The sequence below is a fragment of the Phoenix dactylifera genome, unplaced genomic scaffold, assembly GCF_009389715.1.
Source record: "Phoenix dactylifera cultivar Barhee BC4 unplaced genomic scaffold, palm_55x_up_171113_PBpolish2nd_filt_p 000749F, whole genome shotgun sequence".
Lineage (NCBI taxonomy): Eukaryota > Viridiplantae > Streptophyta > Magnoliopsida > Arecales > Arecaceae > Phoenix > Phoenix dactylifera.
In genome coordinates, this window is record NW_024068121.1 from 16867 (window position 1) to 35604 (window position 18738).

General features: G+C 38.7%; 2 protein-coding genes across 5 annotated transcripts; one reads left to right on the plus strand and one right to left on the minus strand.

Annotated features, from left to right (window-relative positions):
* Positions 1 to 2190: 2190 nt before the first annotated feature.
* LOC103724273 (iron-sulfur assembly protein IscA-like 2, mitochondrial) lies at positions 2191 to 8688 on the plus strand. Its single transcript, XM_039120203.1, has 4 exons — positions 2191 to 2466; positions 3843 to 3973; positions 4087 to 4195; positions 8409 to 8688. Exons 1-4 carry the CDS (start codon positions 2263 to 2265, stop codon positions 8469 to 8471), a joined length of 507 nt encoding a protein of 168 aa, XP_038976131.1. The 5' UTR covers positions 2191 to 2262; the 3' UTR covers positions 8472 to 8688.
* Positions 8689 to 12418: 3730 nt separating this feature from the next.
* On the minus strand, positions 12419 to 16922 carry LOC103724272 (60S ribosomal protein L10a). Of its 4 annotated transcripts, none has more exons than XM_008815485.4 (6): positions 16775 to 16922; positions 16469 to 16515; positions 15023 to 15242; positions 14529 to 14694; positions 13484 to 13689; positions 12419 to 12718 (listed from the first exon to the last, which is right to left on the minus strand). In XM_008815485.4, the coding sequence occupies exons 2-6, from the start codon at positions 16471 to 16473 to the stop codon at positions 12665 to 12667; spliced, it is 651 nt and encodes a 216-aa protein (XP_008813707.1). In that variant the 5' UTR covers positions 16474 to 16515; positions 16775 to 16922; the 3' UTR covers positions 12419 to 12664. The 4 variants fall into 4 exon arrangements, with proteins under 4 accessions (XP_008813707.1, XP_008813708.1, XP_008813705.1 ...); XM_008815486.4 differs by having other exon boundaries at positions 16469 to 16540; positions 16775 to 16893; XM_008815483.4 differs by having other exon boundaries at positions 16469 to 16593; positions 16775 to 16881.
* Positions 16923 to 18738: the final 1816 nt, after the last annotated feature.

Here is an 18738-nt window from a genome sequence, read left to right on the forward strand (position 1 = left end):
TATGGAAGAAGCTGAACAAGATCATAATTGGTTAAATGCTATGCAAGAAGAACTTAACCAATTTGAAAGAAATAATGTTTGGAAACTTATAAGTAGACCCAAGGATTATCCAATAATAGGAACAAAGTAGGTTTATGAAAACAAACTAAATGAATATAGAATTGTAATAAGAAACAAAGCCAGATTAGTTGCTAAAGGATATAACCAAGAAGAAGGCATTGCCTTTAATGAAATTTTTGCACATGTAGCAAGACTAGAATTTATCAGATTATTGCTTGCATTTGTTTGCTACATGAATTTTAAATTTCTTCAAATAGATGTTAAAAGCGTCCTTTTGAATGGTTTTATTGCTAAAAAAGTTTATCTGGAATAACCGCCTGGTTTTCAAAATCATAAATTTTCGAATTATGTATTTAAATTAAACAAGGCTTTGTATGGTTAAAGCAAGCTCCTAAAGCTTGGTATGAAAGATTATGCAAATTTATTTTAAAAAATAATTTTTCAAGAGGAAATATAGATAAAACTTTGTTTATAAAAGAAAAAGATAATGACACTTTAATTGTACAAATTTCTGTTGATGATATTATATTTGGTGCAACTAATGAAGTTTTATGCTAAGATTTTGCTAAGCTTATACAGGAATGATTAACCTATGGCTAGGTAGCGAACTTTCATTGATTGGTTCTTCTCATCAGCATAGGCCAGTTGGGAGATATATTATCCTTTTTTCTCATTCATGAGATCTCCACCCTGAAGATTTATTTAAATCAAATATTCTTCATTTTATTAATCTAAAAATTTCTTCTTTATTTTTATTTGTTTTTATTTATTTTTTAAAAGAATTTTTCAGACTTGTAGCTAGCCCCATACGAGGCCATTTTAACCGTCGATTAGCGAGCAACAGATCCCGTGGTCTTGGGACCGGGCCGGATCGGTCCGCTTCCGTTTCGCTGCCGAAGTTGGGTGGGGGCTAGAAGTAGGGTTATTAACGAGCCGAGCCGAGCCCGAGCCTCCGCAGGCTCGGCTCGGCTCGTTTCACAAATTTTCTAGCTCGGGCTTGGGCTCGGTACCGAGCCCTGTATTGGGCTCGAGCTCGGGCTCGGGTGGCACAGCCCGGCTCGGGCTCGGGCTCGGGCTCGTAAAGCTCGTTTGCCCGAGCCCGAGCCCGAGCGGCGAGCCCGAGCCCGCCCCATCCCCATCCGGCCATCCCCATCCCCATCCCCGTCCCCGTCCCCATCTCCGTCGGAAAGAACAACGAGCAGCCGAGCTCGGTTCCGAGTCCCGATAGTTCGTCGTCGGAGAGAAGAACGAAGCAGAGAAAGAAAGAAAAGAAGAAGAAGAAGAGAAGAAAGAAGGAAAGAAAGAAAAAAAAAGAGAGAAGAATGGACTCACCTCGTCGCGTGCGGCGGCCGCCGGCTTCGGCCGCGAGCACCGCCGGCATGGGCGTCGGCTGCAGGCACGGCCGAGGAAGCCGCGGGCTCGGCCGCGGGCGCCGCCGGCCGTGGCCCGACCCTCCCGTGCGAGGGACTCCTCGGCTCCTCCCCTGATTCGCCGGTGGAGGAGGGCTTCTCATCCCCTCCTCTGTCGCAGTCTCGCCGGTGGAGGAGTCGGCAAAGAGAGGAAAAGGAAGGGGGAGAAACGGAGAAGAAACAGGGGGAGGGACCTCGGGTGCTTCTTTCCCAGGCGGTGGAAGGAGGCAGCGAGGCATCGGCGGCGGAGGAGGAAGGCGAGAGGGGAGGGACACCGCCACTCCGGGCGCGGGAAGCTTCTGGAAAAACCCAGAAGGAAGGAGAAGAAAAAAAAATAAAAAGAGAGAGGAGGTGGAGGGAATGTGTTATTGGTTCAGGTTCGGGTTAACGGGTTGGGTCCGAATCCGAACCAATCTAATTCGATTTAAAGAAATTAAATGGATTTGGGTTAGCTCGGGTTGGGTTTGATCTAAATCCAACTGAGTTCAATCAGATTAGGATTTAAATTAATTAAGCCAAATAAAATTTAATTGGGACCCAATTAAATTGTTAATTGGACTGAGCCCTCATTTGGGCTCGTGAGCTGCTCGGGCTTGGGTTCGGGCTCAGATTTAAACAGGCCTCATTTTGAGCTCGGGCTCGGGCTTATTTGACTAACGAGCCGAGTTCAAACGGGGCTTTTATCGAGCCGGGCCGAGCCGTGCCCGAGCAGCTCGGCCCGTTGAGAGCCCTAGCTAGAAGGGCTTGCATCGTTCCACGCTGCGAGCGAGAGGGATAGCGAGAAAAGCTTCGCATGCGCCTGCGAGTTAGGGACATAGAGGAAGGGAAGGAAGAGGAGGATAAGAGAAGAAGGGCGATGTCAAGATCTCTGCTCCGCCGGATAACGCCGTTAGTTCACGGCCGGATACAACGGAACCAGAGGCTCCTGTGCTCCGCCGCGGAGGAATTGCCATCGGAAAGCCCGGATGCCGTTCGCATGACGGAAAACTGCATCCGAGTACCCTTCTCTTGCCCTCGTCCCCTTTTCTCCTGGTTTTGTTTTTTTTCTGCCCATTTTATTCGCTCGATAATTGCTTAAAGAAAATATTGTGATTTTGTAAGCAGTCATTCACAATTGTTTTTGCGGGTGTTTGTTTTAAATAGTCAGTGATTTATGAAAAATATAGAATTATGTGCCAACATATATAATAGGTTCTGTGTAAGCAAATTGGGGAAGTCAGAATTAGGGGATTGGGGAAGCAGTCCTGAACTTGTTTTGAATTAATTAAAGGATTTCTTTAGATGTTGGTATTTATGTGTATTTGTTCAGAATCATAATAGGGGTTATTTTCATATTTCAGCGAAGATGTAAATTTGAGGGTTTTTTTCCTTTTTCTTATAGCTGTAAGCTAGGCTTAAGATCAAATTAAATTAAATTATGACAGAATTAAGCTCAAGTTGAGGTCAGTTTCTTTCATGCCAAGCTTTAGCTGCACACAGGCGGCTTATTTAAGGAATTGGAGAGGAGATTTTAGTCATAGAGAAGTTTCGTTAAATTTTTATCCGTAATATTAATAGGTTGTGATTGTATAATTAAATTAAAATTACAAGTTTTTATTAGCAAAGAGAAACTAAATTTACATGCGCACACACATGCACACATATATTTGAGCTTATGCAAGCTGAGAGCACACCCTGAGATTGGTTATTCTCAAGGTTGTCTAATTTTGCTGCTTGACCAAGCCCTTGTCAAGCAAATATCAAGCTGTTCTGGATGACAATCCTACTTATAGTTAACTTGGTTAGTCCTTCCAAACCTTTCATTTGTTGGGATGACAAGGAAGGAAATACTCGTAAAGAAAGTTTAGTTGGCACCTCAAAACGCTTGTGAGAGACCTTGGAGGCATATTAGGTCTCTCAGTATCTGAAAGATTTATTGATACATAGGGGGCATTCTTCTTGATATCTTGTGACCTGATGTTAGTGAGAATTTCTGTTCTCGAGTGACCTCATGTAGATATCAAAGAAAGTTCAAATTTTAAGAACTTTGGATAATCAAAGGATGAACATACTGACGAATCTGCTGACTCAGAAAATAATTACTCTGTAGCCAATAGCTTTTCTTTTCTTAATTTGAACATGTAAAAGTTGCTTCGTAATCCAGTTGATTAAGTGATCTTTTTTTTCCCAAAATGAGAAGGGTCAGTTCTATTTTCCGGCTAGTAGCTTAGTTTTTGACAAATAGGAGCTTTCTTGAAACCATAAAGAATTAACTTAAAGTGTTATAAACATATCAGGTGCTTTTACTCAGGTTTTAGTCTCTAGTGTCTATTCTTTTTGATCTTTTTCTCCATTGTTGCACTTAGTAATGTTGACTATAAGTTTGTTTTGTAGAGATTGAAACAACTGCATGCCAAAGAATCATCTGCTGAGGGGAAGATGCTTCGGTTAAGTGTCGAAACTGGTGGATGTTCTGGATTCCAGTATGTCTTTTTGCTTGATGACAAGAAAAATGCAGATGATAGGTTCTCTTCTATCCCTGAGGAATATCAATTGCTTACGAACAACAATTAGGATTGTTTTCTTTTCTTACAATGGTATATTCTATCTCATATATATGTTGTTGGAATGCTTGTAGAGTCTTTGAGAAGGATGGTGTTAAGCTGGTGGTTGACAACATCTCCTATGACTTTGTGAAAGGTGCAACCATTGATTATGTTGAAGAATTGATTCGTTCTGCATTCCTGGTTAGCTCCTTCATCATTGAATGCCACTCTTGGAGATACATAATTATTTGACACACATTTATTTGTAAACTATATATGGCGTATGTTTATTACTTGTACTGATAACAATTGCATGCAACTGTTGTTTGTTTGAACAAGTTTTATTGCATATAACAAAAATGAAATTGCTCACACAAAAGGGTTACAATGATTGTTTCATTCATCTTATACATGATATTGATTTATTACCAATATCGGATTCGGGTGGTGTACGAACATTCGATATGCCGAAAAGATTCCATATCGTACTGTACCGATATAGTGCTAGTGTGGCACCGATATGGAGTTCGGTACGGAGACGGCGAACCTTGGTCTGATATCTTATGTGATTCTTTTAAAAGTTGTTATGTCACAAAATTGCTAGGATAGATCTATATGAGAGATGGTTAGGGCATAGAGTTAAAATATGTCAAGCTAGGATTGAAGAAAATTTACAATAAAAATCAGTCTGAATATTCTAATCTGGGATAGAAGGTAAATTTTAAAATAATGAATGCAGATGATAGGGGAATTCTGAATGATAAGAACAATTCTTAGGCCTAAGGGAAGGTGAGAAACAAATATGGTAAAGAATAAAAAAGTGAGTCTATTTATCTAATATGAATACAATAGAGGCTAAACATAGAAAATGGTTGACCAGCAACAAAGGATCAAGATCTGTGTTTTAAATGTCACTGCCTTTTTTATGGTGCTGGACCAGCAGGTGACACCTCTAAACCCTAAAATTCCTCTATACCGCAAAACTTAAATGTGTCTTACTCAAGAAAATACTTCGCTAACTCGACATCTTTATAAACAAAGAGATTTCTTTCTTTCTAAAAAATGTTGATGGATTACAATGGTTGTTGTATCAGTTGGCACAAGTTTGTAGGTGTCATGGTGCCAAACAGACACATGACATGGATGCATGCTATTGCCTGTGTGCCAGTGTGTGCCTAGGTGTGCTAGTATGTGGTAACATGTATGGTGCCAATGCCAAGTTGGCAAGTCTTGGCAGAAGGCACTAAAACCTTGATTGATAAATCACTACTAGCATTGGACAATTGCAGTGCATGTGCAGAAGCATAGATGGCTCTTATACCCTACCTGACCTTTATGTGTCTTGATAAATACGCTTATACTTTCAGCTGATGCTCCTCTTGTTCTTGCCCTCAAGGAAAGCATTAATTTAACTAACATAGAAGTATATATTAAAACAGAGAGTACTTATATCTTTGCAGTTGGTGGAGACTTGTGAAAATTGATTTTTTTTTTTGGGTTGAAGATATTATGTGGGACTGACAGACGAGAGAATCAGGACAGCTCATGGATGGTAGTTGGATGCTTTATTGCATTAAAGATAGTAGAGATAACCCAAACATATCAACTCTGATTTAGCTCTTTAAGCTAAGAAAACATTAATAGATCTAACTCCATGACTTCCACAGACCCCCTGCTTACACTTTTTTTGTTTTGTTTAACACCATTTACATATCTCCAGAACTCAGTCTTTACAATATAGCTGCTTCTACTTCTCACTCAAACTCCATAAAGAATTTTGTGCCAGAGTTCGAGGTCGAAAATGTCATTATGCTCAATGCTGAGGGAGAATAGGTCATTATCAGAATGTGGGATATATAACAAAAGAGGTGTAAAGTCTGTTCTCTTTTTTTTTAAGATTGGAATATGTATTATTTTAGGCCAAATTGGTGCACCAGAAATGAACCTATGGGATGGTGATCAAGTTAAATATCAATTAAACAGACTTGAGGGCAACTCAATGTTCAGTTGGTAAAAGGATGACATCCAACCCTATTTTTTATAAGTATGTAATGTGATAGTCTACAGGCTAGAATTCTAGAAAATTTGGTGAAGATTGGATCATCATTTATTGCTCAGGAAATTTATCATGTAGTTACTTTTAACTTATGTCATTCTTGTAATTAAATTTTAACGTTGGTGACCAAGTAATTCACTGTGTTTTCTGATCCTCAAGAAAACTTGAACTCATGGAGTTTCTGTTAGAATCCTGTGCTTTGTGGCTCGCTTTGGTGAGAATCCTATCTGCAGGTGGTGTGCCTAACACCTCATTTCTACCCTTATGCAACATTTCTCACCATCACAAATATAAAGCAACTTACATAGTCAATGTGTTTCATCAAAAGAAAAAAAAAGGCACAACATCTACTGGTTCCATATGAAAAGTAACATCTAAATGGTTACTCTAATTAAGGTTCGTCATACCAGTGCATATCGCCCTATACTGGTGTGTACAGGTATCGAACTGAGACTCAGTATGATTGGTATGCTGAACCGACCCCAGCATGCTGACACTGTACCAGCATGGTACAGGCATGGGATCTTGTATCAAAATGGCAAACCTTGACTCAAATTGAACTAAAATTTCATATATAATGTACCTGAATTTTTGTTTTTCTTTGAACTTTCTTATGCGGAAATATAGATCCTTATTCCAATTGATCAATGTTTGAGCATTAAATACCTGACATGAATAAGAAATATATTACAGAATTTAGTGGCAAAAGATGAACAATAAAATCAATTATGAATGAATGTTCCATAAATTTTGTTAAACATAAGAAAATAATATACCAAAATGCCTATTGAGGCAAAACTAGTCCAAAGGGACAATGGTATGGAGGCATGCTAGTTAGTCTCAACAAGATTGCAACAGGTTTGTGTAGAGTCCCATAGAAGTCTAAGATAGAGACACCAGGAAAATGGGAAGAAAAATAGAATGGAGAGTGTGGGTAATTTTTTGCAGACTGCAATGATTCAAGTGGTAAAGTTATGTCTATTCACATCATAATCCAACTTCAATCTCCTAGTGAGTGACCTCAACCTCCAATAGATCAACTCAAAAAGCTTAGGTCCATGTCTTCAGTACCCAGTACCCACACTCATTAGGGAAAGCAGCAACAACATCAACAGTCTGATAAACCTTAAATGATGGATCAACATGAACGAGCTTGGACCCGCAAGATTGCTTCCTGACCTTCTGCACTTTGTCCATTTCTTCACACACTCTGTAGGCGAAGCAGAAACAACTTAAACAGTCTAATAAACCTTAAACCATAGATCAACATGAACAAGCTTGGACCAGCAACTATTGCCCCCTAACCTTCTGCACTTCATTGTAAAGAGGTTCAATGAGAGATGCACACACCAACCTTTGAGCCTTGTTGAGCACTTTCTCAAGGTACCAGCAACAGCCTTGAACATTGGTGCTAATGAAAACCATTGTATACATCTTCATTTTTCTACCTTAATAGTAGCATTTTCTGACAGCCAGGATTATCATCTTCTTTTATCTGCAAGTCGAGCTTCACATGATTTTTGTTGTGTGGCTGCATGCATCATTATGAAGGCTAATAAACGATGGGTATAGCTTGGAGGTTTGCATCTCCTAATTGTTGTTTGTAATCATTATAGCAAGGAGAATGGTTTCTTAGTGTAATTTGCTAGAACCGGCCGGAGATCCAGCATTAGATTTCCTTTTCTGGTCCATCATTGTTGATGTATCTTATTGTTCGAACTCACTCCGAATGTACAGCTGCTCCTGTAGATACATTTCTTTACTGTCCTACTCTACTAGAGTGCTAGATTAGATCTTCTCGTGTTGTCCTTTTTCTGACTTGCCAGGACACCACCCCTGTTTTGAAACTCAATTGTTTCTTTAATTCAATACACCAGTTCTAAGGCATGACAGCGACTCCACCTCTTTTTGCTATTCACATAACAAAGTTGCTTCTCGATACTAATTGTGGTTCATGCATTGTAGTTATCCAAGAGAAAGTGCCTTACAAGTTCTCTTAATTCTGCATGTTTGATAAATTTCATGTTCCTGTAGTTAATTCACTTATTATAATCATCCTATCTGTACTCTCTGCTGAAAGTTATATGGTTTGTGAGTGGGAATGTGTTACTTTTTTCACATTGAAAAATGGACTTTAGATACCCTTGCATTGCATTTTGTCCAAAACTACATTCTTTATCGATCTTATACCATCAGCTGAATTGTTACAAGCTCTACCTACCCTATGCTTGTTGCCAATTATATGATATGTAGTTGTGGGGGATGATTTATTGCTACATTGGAATGTTTGTGGAGAAAGTTTCTTGATATGTTCAAATCTGCTGCATAGTAGTTGATAAAATTGAGCTTATTGCGCAGGTGGCAACCAACCCAAATGCAGTAGGGGGCTGCAGCTGCAAAAGCTCTTTTATGGTCAATTAAGCGCCAGGATGGTGGGAAGCACCTCCTTCCATCGCTACACAGATGTTTTCCACTGCATTTGACTCTGATGTCCTTTACTTGCTGTACTAATTGATAATAACAGTATACTGAATTGAGTCAGCATTACGTACCTCTTCATTTTTGTAAAATTTGAGCTTGTTAATGGCAGAATTGTTTATCCACAATAACATTAACAGTTTGATGCTGTTGCCTGGTACTGTGATTTGCTTGGGCCTATATTCTTTACTATTGATGAAAGTCAGATCAGCAAATCCTGCAGGATACACCATCTGGATGCTAAAGTCAAATAATTTCTTTCATGATCTGGTCTTGTGCATGGTAAAGTTAAACACAGACGTTATGATCTAGTTGCAGAGGCAAGATATCGAAACTAGGCATAATTAGCTTGCTTCTTAATCACAAAATAAAACACCCTGCATTCGAATCCCGCTAGCAAGTATCTGGGTGAGGGGTAACCCTCCCCCTTTTCTTTGTATTGATCACAGGATTACCAACTCTAAAATGGTTGGGAGGGTCTTTTCTGATGTCCATGGAAAATATCTACGAAGGCGTCGGCAAGTTTATGTGCAATTTTTTGATTGTATTGAGGTTCCAGCGCAGTGGGGGACTGGCTAAGAGCAGGCTTACTATAAGAGCTTGCCACCATGATTTCTAGCTGCCACTGGCTAATCTTGCCCATTAAACCAGCAAGCTGCCACAACATTACGTCCCTTTCTCTCACCCCTGAAACAGCCAATTATTTCACCCTATTAGAGCCTCTTACAAATCTAGCCCGTGCTGATTAGGTCATTTTAATCGATTCTACCCTGCCTGTGTTCTTCACCAACCAAGCATAGACAATAAGGTACTCGAGTCATTGCAGGCTGGTAAACAAGGCCATTTTTATGAAACACTCGTTGCATCAATTACGAAATGAGAAGTAGAGGACTCATTGTGGAACTTGGCTTCGGACAGAGCACCAAGATCTGATGGACTTCAATAGTTTTCAGGATGTTTGGTCCATAATTAAGATGGATGTGGTCGAGGTTGTGAAAGAGTTCTTTGCTACGTCGAAAGCGACATATATAACTCCTATTACAAAGGAAAACAATCCACTGCAGTTTAAGAACTATAGATCTATCAGTTTGTGTAATTCCATCTATAAAGTGATCGCCAAAATTCTGGTTAGTAGAATGAAGAAGAATAGGGTGCCTTCATCCAAGACCATTCTATCACTAATAATGTGTTGTTAGCTCAATAGATCATGCACTCAATGGAGAAAGTCTCTAAAAGGAACTCATTAATGGTGATAAAGGCAAATATGGAGAGATCATACAATAGAATTAAGTGGGATTACCTGTTCTCTGTGCTTCAACGCTTAGGCTTTCATTATACATTTATAAAATGGATTAAAGGTTGTGTAAGCAGCTCTAGTTTCTTTATCCTGGTCAATCGAGTTCCTTTGAATTGGTTTTCATATACTCTTGGATTGTACCAAGGCTATCCACTATATCCTTTTCCTTTTACCATGCGCTCGGATATGTTGCCTAGAGCCTTGCATCAAGCAGTTAATAGGTGGAACTTCAGTTTTTAAGCCTAGATGTAGGGGTATTCATGTGTCCCATTTACCTTTTGCGGATGATTTGCTCTTAAGCGCTAATGCTACTTTGGAAAATGCCATAGCCCAAAAACATATTATGCTGAACTACTGCAACCAATCTGGACAAAAGGTTATTGTTGACAAATCTCACAGTTTTAATACCCAAACTATGTTTGAGACACACAAAAGCTCATTTTTTCGGAGCTTCAAATTAATAAAAGGCTTGGTAGCTAGTCATATCTTGGTATTCCACTATCAGGGAAGCATTTAAAGATAACTGATTTCAACCCTCTTTTTGATCAACTAAATGCTAAGTTGCAAGGATTAAAATGGAAATTTTTATCCTAGGCCGGTAGGGTAATACTTCTTCAATCTGTGCTTGTTTCCACACCTCTATATCTCATGGCAAATTGTGCTATCCTTACTAAGGTCTTGGTTACGCTCCAAAGAATTATCAAGTCATTCATTTGGGGACATGAAGAAGAGAGTTTTGCATCTTGTATCTTGGGTGGCCATATGTCAACCAAAATCTATGGTGGATTGAGGGTCCAGTATGTTAAGGTACGGCATAGTGCATTTCTTGCGAAGGCAGCTGCTCATTCAATTCTAAATCATAACAGTTAAATGTCCCAAGTGGTGCCTAATAAACATAATTTTCATGGGTCATGGGAAGACTACATCTATGGAAGGAATATTTCTTCAATTTGGAAGGCCATTTATAAATCAGCTGGGTTTGTGCGGTATGAACTTCAATGGTAGATTGGTAGCGGATCTCATGTTAATTTACTCCATGATTCTTTGTTGAGCAATATTCATTTAAACAGGTGACCGGTTCTCATGAATGCAGATTGTGCTACTGATAATGCTCTTGTATCTCGATTCATTATAAAGCAACATATATGTACTCTCCATCCCTCAAAGCTATATTTACCCTACTTGACAATCACAAATTCAAGCTATTGCCATCCCAAAAAAAACAATTGTCAAGATCGCTTAGTATGGTGTTCAACGAGATTAAGTACATTGAAGTCTCAAGACAAACAATAAGAAGCTCAGGCATGCACCAAATATGGATCCATATTCGGTTGAAATTTTACTACCATTTGGAAATTTGAAGCTAACGCAGGTATCAAAACATTTTGGTGGAAGGTCATGCAGCATCTGCTACCTTGTAAAAATTTTTTGGCTTAGAGGGGTATTCTCAATCAGCAGTCCGTATATTGCGATATTTGTGGATTGGAAGAGGACAGATCATGTTCTAATAGTATGTCTGGTGGCTAGATCAACTTGGAATTGTCTTCATGAGGAGTTTTCGATTGACATCAATTTTGATTCAATCCTTTCTCTGTTGGGATTTATGGGAGATGGTTGTCCTCCCCAAATTCAATTTATTTATATCTTATTGCCAGCGATAGAAGTTGAGGAATGTCAGGTTATTTCAAAACTATGTTTCCAATCCTAGGCGGCTGGCTATGTTAGCAATTATTCAGACATCAGAATTCTATAAGACATCAAAAACAACAGCGGCAATACTTGATCCATTTAACCCATTTAACATGATTCAACCTACTGTAGATTGAATCAGACCACCTATTTAATAAAATGCTCAGCTTCTAGATTAGATTTTTGACCCGCTTAATAACTATTAGGTTCAGATTGACATATTTTTGATGTTTCATATACCCAACCCGACTGCCACCCCTCAACACCGGACCTAGGACACTGGGCCACCTGCAGCGCTAGTAGCTCACCTAAACGCTTTAGCATGAGGCGCCTCCTCCCCCAATTACAGAGAAGGTTCCTTTCAACAAGGACAACCTGGTACTGGATGTTAACTAAGAAATCATCTTCGTCAAGTTTTATCAGCAGAATCCAAAGTCTTTAGTGCAGCTTTAGTACCTCATATCTGCATGGGAAGGTTAAACGGCAGCCATATATGGATTACATGCTTATTAACTGGATCTCACAATCTTTAACTGCTAGTGTTAGGCGGACACCTATGGGGATTCAAAGACGGATGTTATCAGCAGCTCTTCTTTCCACCCACATTTCTCTAGTCTGTTAATGTCTGATGCCATGGGCGGGAGCTATTTCCATTCCTTGCAAATATTTCTAGGGTCTTTGACCCTGTTGTATTTTTTTTTTTTATAAAAAAGAAAGGATTGCCCACATCAAGGCTTTTAGAAATGGTGGACCAAGAAGTGGCCCTCCTGCAGAAAGTATTGGCCAGCCCTCCTAGTGCACACAAGTCAACCACCCAGTCCCTTTGTAATCTAAAAGATAAACCATGGACAAAAATCACACAGCAGTAGAGTTCTAACATCCTTCTGACAAAACTACCACATCATACTAAGAAAACATTCTCACATTTTGGTGGTCTTAAATCACAACCAGTGAACTGAAATTCATAATAATGCATTCCATCAGAAAGTCTTAAAAGCTATCAAACACCAAAATCTCACTGGCACCAAAAGGAACGAAATTTTGGATTCCAAACTAATAGACGTTGATAACAAGACCTGAATGAACAAAATGAAAACCAAGTATTCCCTACATCTTGTCTTGCAAATTACCAGACCAGGCAAAGAACTGCCTAGAATACTCGGTATGGCTTCCCCATGGTGCTCTTCAGGTACAAGCACCTCACCTGTAATCATGCAGTGTGGAGTGAGAAACGTCAGAAAACTGCACAATACAGCAAACTAGCAAAACAAATAACAACCCTCAGAACAGATAGACTCACAAAACTGCTTTGAACACTAGATCAATTGAATAAAAGTACACAAGCCCATGTTATAAAATAATAAAAAAAATAAGGAATGCTCATAAGTTATAATGGAACCAAAATAAAGAAAACCACTAGAAAGTCCTGATGGCTGTCGCATCCAGGTAGCACGCCCTGGGTTACAGATTTGAAGGTGAGCATCCTAGGTACATGTTATCTGGATCCTGCAGCCATAAATGCTGGCAGGGTCGTGGATCTTCCATAAAGCAATGCTAGACTTGAATGTACAAGAGAAAGGCTATTAAATTAAAACACATCCATGTCAAGAAAATCAATACTTTTAGATAGTTTTATTTGTTAACTAATTCACATCCTAGAGAAAGCTTAAGCTAAACAACTCTCATATTCAATCAACTCTATATCCATGTGCAATAAACACCATAGAAATTGTAGATCTACATATTTCTTTAATTCGTTGTAGATAAGTCCTAGAGTTTACCGAAAGAGGGAACATCAGAATATGTACATATGTTATATATGGCATTAACAAGTGGTAAATTCTTCCGTACCGGGAAGAGGGGTGATGTGTTAAATCTATTTCAAACACAAGTTGAAAGGAACACAAGCAAAATGTAAATCAATCCAGGAACATGGAAAACAATAAAAGATATGACAGGGAAAACCTACATTTTGCCAGTTCTTTTTCAACAATGATACAAGAAAGTTAACACTGAGTTGCACATTCTGAAAAATCTGCTTTTCCTCCATTGAACAGTTACCCACAGCAACACCCATGCATAGAACTTTCTTGAGCTGAAATTTCACCATTGCTTTTGTCTCATTAACTTTTGCCTCCAGGGATTCCTGATGAGTCACCAATGTGGGAAACTTCCCTGCATGAGAAAATGTCAAGAATGCATGTGAGAAACAAATGCATCACAAGTTAACAATGCATGGCATGTTAACATGTAAGAAATCACAAAATAAAAGGGTCAATTAGTTTATTCATGCTTCAGGTGGCTAGAGAAACTCGGTGCTTAAGTTTTGAAAGAAAAAGTATTTTACAAATGAATAGTGTGAAAAGCACAAACTGTACAGTGATATGGTAAATTACATGATATCATAGTCTTTGATACAAAATTAGAATAACCAAGTTCACCGTAGTAAAGATCACAATTTACCACCAGGGAATTGACTACTATGTTAGATTGTACATGAAGCCTGATGCTTCTCATGCCTCTTTTCCCTTTGATCGTGGGACTAGGACTAAACAAGCATTTGTCAATCAAATTTTATATATTGATTGTACATCAATTAGCAGAAAAATGTTATGTAACTCTTCACTAGGCATTACTAGCCAGACTGATGATATATGGGTCCACCCAGCAAAATTGATTTCTCATACTGTATCAATACTATAGAAAGGGATACCGATACAGTGTCATACCATATCAATGGTAATGACGCCCAAACAAAATAATATTTTTCATCCTTTTCTCCCATATTTTGGTATAATCAAAAGTTAGTGTTTACATAAGTTAGTGCCATAGATAAATCTTCTAAAGGATGTAGCAAACTTGTGGGTCAAGAACTTTTCTTTAAAAAAAGGAAAAACAGCAAATTTACTTTATGTATACAATTTATGCAATTTCTAGGCATCAGCATTCAGGGTCAACCTATGCCAAATTGCTTCCAGGAAAACTCTAACATAGAAAAGAACAGAAGTGCTTGCCTGCCTTGTTGAGACCAGGACCAAGAAGACGAGGAATCTGCTTAATGATCGCCTCTGATGCTAGAAAAGCATGGTACTTCTTAGCAAGCCTTTTGACCAGCTTCTTGTTTTTATTCATTTTTTTTAGTGCTTCAACATCCATATAGTCAAGCCCTATTTTCTCTGCCTGCAGAAGACATAATCAAGCATTAGTACAATATTTTGCTGCTGCAAATTGAAGTTAATGAAAACATGAGCAACTAGATGTTTTCATTTTTATTGGTACATTGTGATCAACAGATATAATGCAGATGTAGTTTACAAGTCACGCAGAATGCAAATTTAGTTAGCGAAACAAGGTTTGCCACTGAGCATTAGTCGATAACTGAAGCAAAAATACATGAATCAAAATTCACATGGACCAGGGCTACCTTAAAATGATTTCCTTTAAATAACTTAACGTAACTAGATAATATTTCTGTAAACTTATGCAAAGAAGCATCAGCATATTATACCTCCTCAACATGCTGAGCATCACCAAGCATGCAGACCTTCATTTTTGGACGAGGGATATGAGGTAACTTCACAGATCCACTGAAACGCTTATCTTTTTGGGGGTCATAGTTTTTCAGACCAATTTGTAGCTCAATGGTTTCAGTAAAATTGCGCTTCTTCTCCCGAGAATCATTTGCAATCTGAGAGATTGCTTCCCTCAAAACATCACTCTGTAACTTACTGTAGAAGTGGTGAAGAGAATAGATAGTCAGTTTTATATTTCATTATTGTATTTTTCTGCTCAGAAAATTCTGAAAGCAAGGATAAGATCATTTCATAATCATTATGAATTACTGGTGTTTTAATAAACCAATCATACAAGTGTAATCGAACAATCACATAATTAAGAAACAAGAGACATTTTCATCAAACAATATTGAGGCACAATGCTGCATGCTTTAGAAAGACGAGCAATAAAAGAGGGTGCAAAATGTGGCTGCTAAAAAGAGAAATGGGTATACAGGAATTACCAAACACTGACAAAAAGTGATGCATCATTCATCAAAATGGAATTTGAAGAGGTGCAACAAATGCATAGGAAGGCCCAGCAAGAAGAGAAGCAAGTAATTAAGACCATGGCTTAAGAAAAAGAAATAGATTACTAGAGCTACAAGGGACAGAAGTTGTGAAGAAGGTTTGCGAAAACTTCCAGACAGAACATATGTGTCCTTTTGGTGCAGATTGATACCAGAAATGGGTTCGTGCATTTTAGCCTAAAGAGTTGAGATTGTTGATTATCGTAGTTCATTGACCATGCTGCAAATACAAGATATAATGTACTGAAAATATTGCATCATTAATAGACCATACATGCAACAAAATATGTTGGTAACATAACGAGTGAAGTTGAGATCCATAACATGCTTCAGAACCAACAAAGCATTTGCATTACATCATCACACAAACACCAAAAATATAAAAGGAACCATTGCCCATACGATTCTCCAACCAGGTAATAATAAAAAAGAATCCAACTTTTCTACCAAAAAATAATTCTTCTCTGACTTTAAGAAAATATTAAAATTTGCTAAAACCAGCCAATAAACCAGAATAAATAAAATAAATAAATAAAGTGATCCTGTTGCGAAAATTGAACAAATGATCGACCAAATACCGCCGTCCATGTTGAAAAAGAGGGTTGAATTACACTGCCAGTGATTATGATACACATCAATGGTCAAATAGAATAAAGTGCTAACTCACCACATACTAAAAGATGGGCATTTATCCGAAAGGAAATAATATTTCGAGAGAAAAAAAAGCACACCTATTAAAAGACAAACAAAGAATAAGAGCAGACTTAAAAATTAAAACGAAAATGGATAGACATCACAGCATACATCAGGGTTAAAGATGTATCGTAGCAAAAAGTGAGTGTAATAAGAATAAATCTCAATAACCAATACCTCATGGTTCCGTCGGATTTCTCTTGCTTTCACTTCTACGCTCAGTCCTTCATTCAGACAAAGAGATCAGATCTTGAGAAACCAGAGAAAATCCTCCATCACATATAAATCAACAACGGAACTTACTTGAAAAAAAAAAAAAGCAAATTAATCAAGAAAAACACAGAATAGATGAAATCCGGGAAAATAGGAAAAATTTTGAAGCAAAAAAAGAGAAGAAGTTAGGGTGTCTAGAGTCGAGGATGAGGAGAAAATAAGCGGATTGCCCGCGATGGGAAGGGGAGGCGGAAGCCGAAGGAGACCTACCGGCAGGTCGGCGAGAAGAAGAAGACGCCGGGAGAACTGAAGAGACCCAGAATGCGAACCTCGCCGATAAATGTTAGGGTTTGGGTGGATCTCTAAATTGATCCTCATGCAGAGCGGCGTCGTTAGGGTGAGGCTCAATTACACCCGTTGGATTTTGATTGATCAGACGCGATAGTGGCTGGGCCAGAGGCGGACGGCCCAGGCTTAAGGCCCTGTTTGGGGGAGCTTTTGGAGGGCCAAAAAGCACTTTCTGGCCCTCCAAAAGTACTTTTAGCTAAAAAATGGTGTTTGGTAAATTTTTTGAAAAGCTGTTTCAGCTTTTGCGGGAAGCTGAAAACAGCTTTTGGAAGGAAGCTCCAATTTGGAGCTTTCCGAAAATGCTGTTTTCAGCTTTTTCGGAAAGCTGTATTTTTGACCAAAATACCCCTATGTAAAAAAAAAAATTCCTCCCCAAAAAGGTTCCTCACCGCCTGTTCCTCTCCCAACCGACCCGCCCCCCTCCCCCCGGCCCTGTTCCTCTCCCAAACCACCTCCCAACCCACCCGCACCCACACCCCCGCATCACCGCCGCCGCTGCCGCTGCTGTGCCTCCCTCTCCCCCGCCGCCGCACCCCGTTCCTCTCCCCCGCCGCCGCACCCCCTCCCTCTTCCCCGCCGCTGCAGTGCCCCGCCGCCGCACCCCCTCCCTCTCCCCCGCCGCTGTAGTGCCGCACCCCCTCCCTCTCCCCCGCCGCCGCAGTGTCTCCCCGCTGCAGTGCCGCACCCCCTCCCTCTCCCCCGCCGCTGCACCCCGTCCCTCTCCCCCGCCGCCGTAGGGCCGCACCCCCTCCGGCGCCGTCGGCCACTGAGACTGCCGCGGGCCACGGCCCGGCCCCCTTCCGCGGCCGCCGTGGCCTGGCCCCCTTCCGGTGCTGCCGGGTGCGCGGGAGGAGAAGAACGGAGAAGGGGGCAGAGGAAGGAAGGAGAAGAAGAGAAGAAGAGAAGAAAAAAAGAAAAGGAAAAAAAAGAAGAAAAGGAAATAAAATAAAAGAAAAGAAAAGAAAAGAAAAGAATAAATAAATAAATAAATGCATAAATAAATATTTATATAAATGAATGAATGAATGAATGAATAAATAAATAAGATAATAAATAAATATATTTCAATGGATAAAATAATAAATAAATAAATGCATAAATAAAAATATATATACGAATGAACGTATAAATAAATAAATATAAAGAAAAATAATGAGTGAGTGGCAAATAATCTGATCCTTATGATATTGATAAGTACGGTGAATTTGTCGCCATTGCAAATAGTTAAGTAAAAAGATAATCTATTAAACAGATAAATAGTTATTTATTGTTGTATTATAGTATAAATATATTATTATACTACATTATATCATAATACATTAATATGTAATGTTAAATAATTTAATATTATGTTATATTATGAAAAATTAATTTATACTAATAATATATTATTTTATACCTTTATTATTGTATTATACTATACATATTATATTATATTACCTTATATCATAATACATTAATATGTTATTTTAAATAATTTAATATTATGTTATATTATGAGAAATTAATTAATACTAATAATTATATTACCATTATGCTATGCTATGCAATATCATATTACTATATTATAATAATAATATTTTATATTACAGTAATATTATACTATATCGTATATTATGTATTAATATATGTTATGTTTTATCATGCTCTATTGTATAATACTATGCAATGTCCTTTATGGTAATTTTGTCATATAAAAGTACTTTCTCAGTTTGTTTACCAAACATATGTTAACGTGCCACAGCACTTTAAAAATATAGTTACCAAACAACAAACAGCTTTTTATAACAGCTCTACTTCAGACAGCTCTACTTCCAACAGCTCTACTTCCAACAGCTCTACTGCCAACAGCTCCCCCAAACAGGGCCTTAGAGGTGCTTCAGGTC

What these genes read in the sequence shown, in the direction of transcription:
- LOC103724273 (XM_039120203.1), top strand. Translation starts at nt 2,263, where the DNA reads ATGCGCCTGCGAGTTAGGGACATAGAGGAAGGGAAGGAAGAGGAGGAT. An exon ending in AAGAAAAATGCAGATGATAG is followed by an intron (nt 3,974 to 4,086) that starts GTTCTCTTCTAT and finishes GAATGCTTGTAG; the next exon opens with AGTCTTTGAGAAGGATGGTG. An exon ending in TGATTCGTTCTGCATTCCTG is followed by an intron (nt 4,196 to 8,408) that starts GTTAGCTCCTTC and finishes CTTATTGCGCAG; the next exon opens with GTGGCAACCAACCCAAATGC.
- LOC103724272 (XM_008815485.4), bottom strand. An exon ending in ATGCTCAGCATGTTGAGGAG is followed by an intron (nt 14,695 to 15,022) that starts GTATAATATGCT and finishes TGTCTTCTGCAG; the next exon opens with GCAGAGAAAATAGGGCTTGA. An exon ending in TCCTGGTCTCAACAAGGCAG is followed by an intron (nt 13,690 to 14,528) that starts GCAAGCACTTCT and finishes TTTCTCATGCAG; the next exon opens with GGAAGTTTCCCACATTGGTG.